Source organism: Morone saxatilis, unplaced genomic scaffold (assembly GCF_004916995.1).
Source record: "Morone saxatilis isolate NCDOM2014 unplaced genomic scaffold, NCSU_SB_2.0 Contig20, whole genome shotgun sequence".
Classification (NCBI taxonomy): domain Eukaryota; kingdom Metazoa; phylum Chordata; class Actinopteri; family Moronidae; genus Morone; species Morone saxatilis.
This window is the reverse complement of record NW_023339763.1, coordinates 1,396,107-1,401,361: the sequence shown is the minus strand read 5'-3', so window position 1 is coordinate 1,401,361 and position 5,255 is coordinate 1,396,107. Positions and strand designations below refer to the sequence as shown.

At 38.6% G+C, this 5,255-nt stretch overlaps 1 protein-coding gene across 1 annotated transcript in view; it reads left to right on the top strand.

Moving 5' to 3' along the window:
• Nucleotides 1–4,637, top strand: part of mybbp1a (MYB binding protein (P160) 1a) — an 18,271-nt gene extending 13,634 nt beyond the window's left edge. Inside the window, 3 exon segments of the mRNA XM_035666777.1 lie at nucleotides 2,592–2,746; nucleotides 2,835–2,959; nucleotides 4,067–4,637. Of these exon segments, the coding sequence (XP_035522670.1) occupies nucleotides 2,592–2,746; nucleotides 2,835–2,959; nucleotides 4,067–4,412 (626 nt within the window). The 3' untranslated portion in view covers nucleotides 4,413–4,637.
• Nucleotides 4,638–5,255: the final 618 nt, after the last annotated feature.

The following is a 5,255-nucleotide window of genomic DNA, read 5'->3' as shown; positions in this document are numbered from 1 at the left end:
CCCATTACTTTCATTTATGACTAAACGGCCTTGAAAGTCAATAGAGGATGGCTGTTTTGTGGCCTCTTTGTAAGCGATCTATATGTTCTTCTAAAACACAAATCTAGTCAAAAACCAAGTTTCAAACCAAGAAACTGAGAGACCCCAAAGGTCTCTTAAACGATCTTACGGGTGGTGACGAAGTCCACACCTTAGTCTCAAAGGTTGCTTACTGAGTTATATAAAACAGATAGTATTTAACAGGTATTCAGGAAACGTGTGAACAAAATTCACCCCACAGGTTTCCTGTCAGAAAGTCAAAACTGCTTCGATGGAAACTAGGTTTTTTATCACGTTTAAAATTAACAAAAGCACTCATAACGAAGGCTCGGAAAAACTGAACGTTACGTCTTATTTAACCGAACACACTTCGGGCACAACTGGAGTTGTGTTCGGATAGAGAAGATACATGCAGAATGAAGGTGTTATGGTTGAAGACTTATCAGAAGCATTGTAATACCACATTTGCACGTTCCTAACCCTCAGCTGTTCCCGAAGACGAACATACATGAGGACGACCGGAGTGCAGCATCGGCTCTAATCAATCAATTTCAAATGCACAGACGCGTGATGGCAACTTCATAAAACCTTCTAGAACAATATTAATTTAAAATATGCATAAGACTAAAGGATGTCAGTGGGTAAACGTCCTCCTCACGGTGGAGATCGATGTTACAGCCTCATGCCGGCTTTACAACACAGAGAACGATTTATATACAGATTAAGAGATTTACAGAATTAACACTGGAGAAAAGAAACCACTGGTATTGAACCGGTCAAATAGTCTTGTAATCCTATATCCCATTTTAATAAAATGAAACTCCAATTATCTCTCCTGGGCCTGGCGATTAAAACAGCAGCACATCATCATCGGCGTATCAACCCTTGATGTTGACCTACCCGCTGCCCAGGTGACCCGTGACCTTCGCACAGAGCTCCGCCCACCGATCGCGCCGCTCAGCAGCTGCTGGACCTCTCCTGCTCTGCATCGCTCGCAACACTCAGCACATCAGGCTTGACCTGAAAAACAACACACAAACACACATATAGCTAGAATATAATAAGCAATGTGCAATGAATCGGGGAATGTACACATGAAATGTTACAGGAGTCATAACTGACGGTCATAACAGGAGGAAGATGTTCTCCTCTTAAACTTCAAATAACAAACTTAGATTATTTAGGTCACGTTAGAACTGTTTACTGAGTTTGATTTGATGGAGTTAGTCAACTTCATACATCATGTGTCAGAGATATATCCATATTATCAGTATATAGCAATATAGGACAATACAGATAGATCATTTTAACCAAAAACAAAAGTCTTCCCCCCCCCTGGGAAAGACCCTACCTCTTTTCTATCATTAAGATAACTGACATATTTCATATTATATCAATGTACATATATATATATAATAATACATATTACACACAATATTACATATATTAATAATAAACACATATATACATATATATATATACATATTATATATAATATAGCACAAACACATATATATAATATACACACATGGAGTGTGGTTTTACTAAATATTTTTATTTAAAAGATTTTGTATTTATAAGCAGTATATAATAGGGCTGAAACTAAAGATTAGTTTCTTCACAGAGTAAATTTGTCAATCATTTTTGTTTTTTTTATTAACTACAAGTCGTTTTAACTTGTTTAACAGGCTCAGTTTAATACTGATGCCTCTATGATTTACATAAACAAACAAAACCAGAGAAAAAAATGTCTTTTTATTGATTCTTAATGTCTAATGCCACCGGGTCGGATTCCCATTGAAATCAATGAAAGAGGGCAGTAAACACTACCGCATTTGTCCACAGGGGCGCCAGAATCAACACAAAATGAAAGTCCCTGTTGCTGCTTTAACCGATTGGCTTTTTGCGTCATAAAATGTCAGATAATTATAAAAAATTATTCATCACAACCCAAAGATATTCAGTTTAGAGAATTTGGGACAATTTGTTTCTTTAAAAAATAACTCAAAACAACTAATCTATCATCAAAATGGTTGGTGATTAATTTTTTTTAAAGTTATTTTTATTGCCCTTTTATTGATAGTGACAGCCGAAGATAGACAGGAAAGGGGGGGCAGAGAGAGGGGACACACGCAGCAAAGGGGCAGGTCGGATTCGAACCCGGGCCGCTGCAATAACTGCCATACATGGTCACCAGCTCTACCGACTGAGCTAACCGGGCCACCTGGTTGGTGATTAATTTAAATAATAATATAACTGATGAATAGTGACAACTAATCGACTTATTGTTGCAGCTCTAGTGTATAAAAGGTATATTAAATATAAAAGGTTTATAACACACTGTAATGTACTTTATACTGTTTATTAAGGCAGTGGGTTTCAAACAGGGGTCGCCAGCAAAAGGAGGGGAACAAAAGAATAGTTTAACTTTTATCACATTTTTTGGAAGTTGGAACAAGGAGGGAAGAAACAGAGTTGGTTGTGATCCCTGTTTGATTATTGATTGACTGATGACTTTATAATATATAATTACTAAGAGAGGACTCCTTAAGGCAAAATCCCCTCAGATAGCGGTCTCACCCTCGGTGTCTTCTTCTCCCCTCAGAGTCTCCAGCAGGTGGGTGAGACTGAGAGCAAGGTGGTGAAGGAGAAGGTGGTGAAGACTCTGGAGCTCTGTCAGTTCCTGGTCAAACACGTTCACCAGCAGGTAGGTGGCCGGTTGAGTGTGAGGAGTCATGAGAGGGAGCTGTTGATGTGGTTTCTGGTCCAGACTCAAGTCTCTGCTTCCTGTGTAGAAGCTGTCTGTGGACCTGGAGCCCCTTCAGAAGGTCCTGCAGTCCCTGACCAGCGTCATCGCTTTCAAGAAGACCGGCAAGCTAGAGGACACCTACTGGGCCGTGGTGAAACACTTCGGAGTCATGTGAGTTGTTGTGGTTGTCTATGTTGAGAGATGATTCTCTTGTGGTGTTTGCGTACACATAACGAATACTGAATGCTCTGATCCTTCTATGAAATCTCTCATGTTCAAAAAGAAAACGACTGAAGGACACATACAGAAATATTAACTTTTAAACACCACAAATGTGCCGATTATTGGCCGACTTTAAGTAAAAATATGCAATTGGCAGATTGGGAGTAATGCTTTGATGGCAAAAACATGTGTGTATGTGTGTATTGTTGTCCTGGAGGAGATCCCAATACACTAATACACTTTAAAACAGCCAAACTAACTGATCTATAATAGGCTGTACCAGCTGCTATAAAAAGAGTCAGTATTGGCGACAGACTGTATATTTAAAGTTAGATAGAGCCGTCGTGAAGCTCAGTGTGGTCGGCTCTGGCTGTCGCAGTCTTGGCAGTCCTGACTCCGCCGGGTCCCGACTAATCCAAAAATGAGCGAAGAGATGGAGCTGAATGAAACCTGGTTACTGAAAAGATATATAACTTTAAGCCTTAATATGATTCAAACAGGAGAGTTGTATAAAAATTAACCCTTCGTACAGTCGACATCAACGGGGAAATTAACTCTAGAGACTAAAACTGTTGTTTGTATCAGGCTGTAAACATGTTTATTTCTGCTGTAAAGTTAGATATTTTAATATGAGGCCCTTATGGAGATTGACTCACTGCTGGAGCCAGCCTCTAGTGGCCATTAGAGGAACTGCAGGTTTCTGTTACTTCCATATTGGCTTCATTTGCAGCCACAGAGGTTGCCGCTTGGTATTAGTTTTTGTAAATCACTATTCAGTTATGGTAACTGTGAAACAAATTCAATTTTCAATTCAATTTTATTTGTATAGAACCAAATTATTACAGACATTTTATACAGACTGTTACTGAAACCACAGATTTAATCTATTTATTTCTTCTTTTAACGTATAATTAATGAATTAACATAAGGAATGAATTGATTTTAATCACAGAGGATCACTTTACCAAAGGATTTATATATAAAAAGATGATTTATTTACAGCGTTTTGAAGCCGTCATGTTGACCTTGCGTTTGTTTCCATGTTCACATTCGCAGAAAACCCAAAGTAGAAAAGAAGAAACCCGACAAGGACACCGACCAACAGCAGGCGCCCAAAAAGAAGAAAGGTTTTCTGCCAGAAACAAAAAAGCGTAAAAAGCGCCTGCAGCCTGTTTTAGAGCCGGCGGGAGACAGCTCGACCTCCGCAGACAAACCGGGAGCAGACAAAGGACAAGCCAAAAAGAAACATGACAAGAAAGCTAAACAGAAACGACCGGCCGACAGCGCGACCGCCTCTCAGCCGAACCCAGCCAAGAAAAGCAAGACGCAGTCCGACAGCACGCCAGCCAAGAAGAAAAAGAAGAAACCCAAACAGAAGAAAGAGGGAGGAGGGAAAATGTAAAGTGGACACTGCGGTTGAATTGTTCATTTCCTTTTTAAAAGAGGCTGTGTGGTCGTCTGTTCATTTTTCTACTGTCCGTACTTCGGACACTATGTTTCAGTGAGATATTAATATACGTGTTAATAACTTGTGTAGGAAGTGAATTCATATGGATTATTTTTCTAATGTGTGACTGATGTTGATTAGAAAGAAAACAATAAATTCTCTTCCTGGAAATCGATCAAAGCTCTGCTCCCGTTTCAGAACAATTCTCTCATCAGGTTCATCTTATTAAACATTTATAAGTTAGTGAAATGTAAAAGGACAGTTACTCAGTCAAAGCTCACAGTCGTGGCCCCACAGATCCATCCAACATACAGACAGAAGATACAACCATTTGATATTTTTGCACTGAATATCCATTTTTAATGATTATGATAAAAATACCGCCTGAAAGTCGTCAAAATGTGTATATATTGTCTAAAAATACCAGAAGGTTGCTAAAACCCCCAAATTTCCCAGGAAAAATACTTGAACATGATTTTAGTGTTCTCAGTCGTAGCTTTGACCCTAGAACTGGTTCTCCCAGGATCAGACTAACACTGTTTTTAGGGAAGAACCTTTCTGGGATTCACTTTAAACTTAATGCTACAGGATACACAAAGGCACAGTTGTATATGAAAGTTTGGGCACCCCTTGATAAATAATACATTTTGGTGATTTTTTAGTTCAGAAGATGTAAATACAGCATCTCTATGATTAAATGTAAAGTAAATTGTCTAATAGAACAATATTAACATCAGAGACAAGAAAACTGAATTTTTTAGAAAAGAAGCCAATTAAGTTTGTATGGTTGTTAAAAAA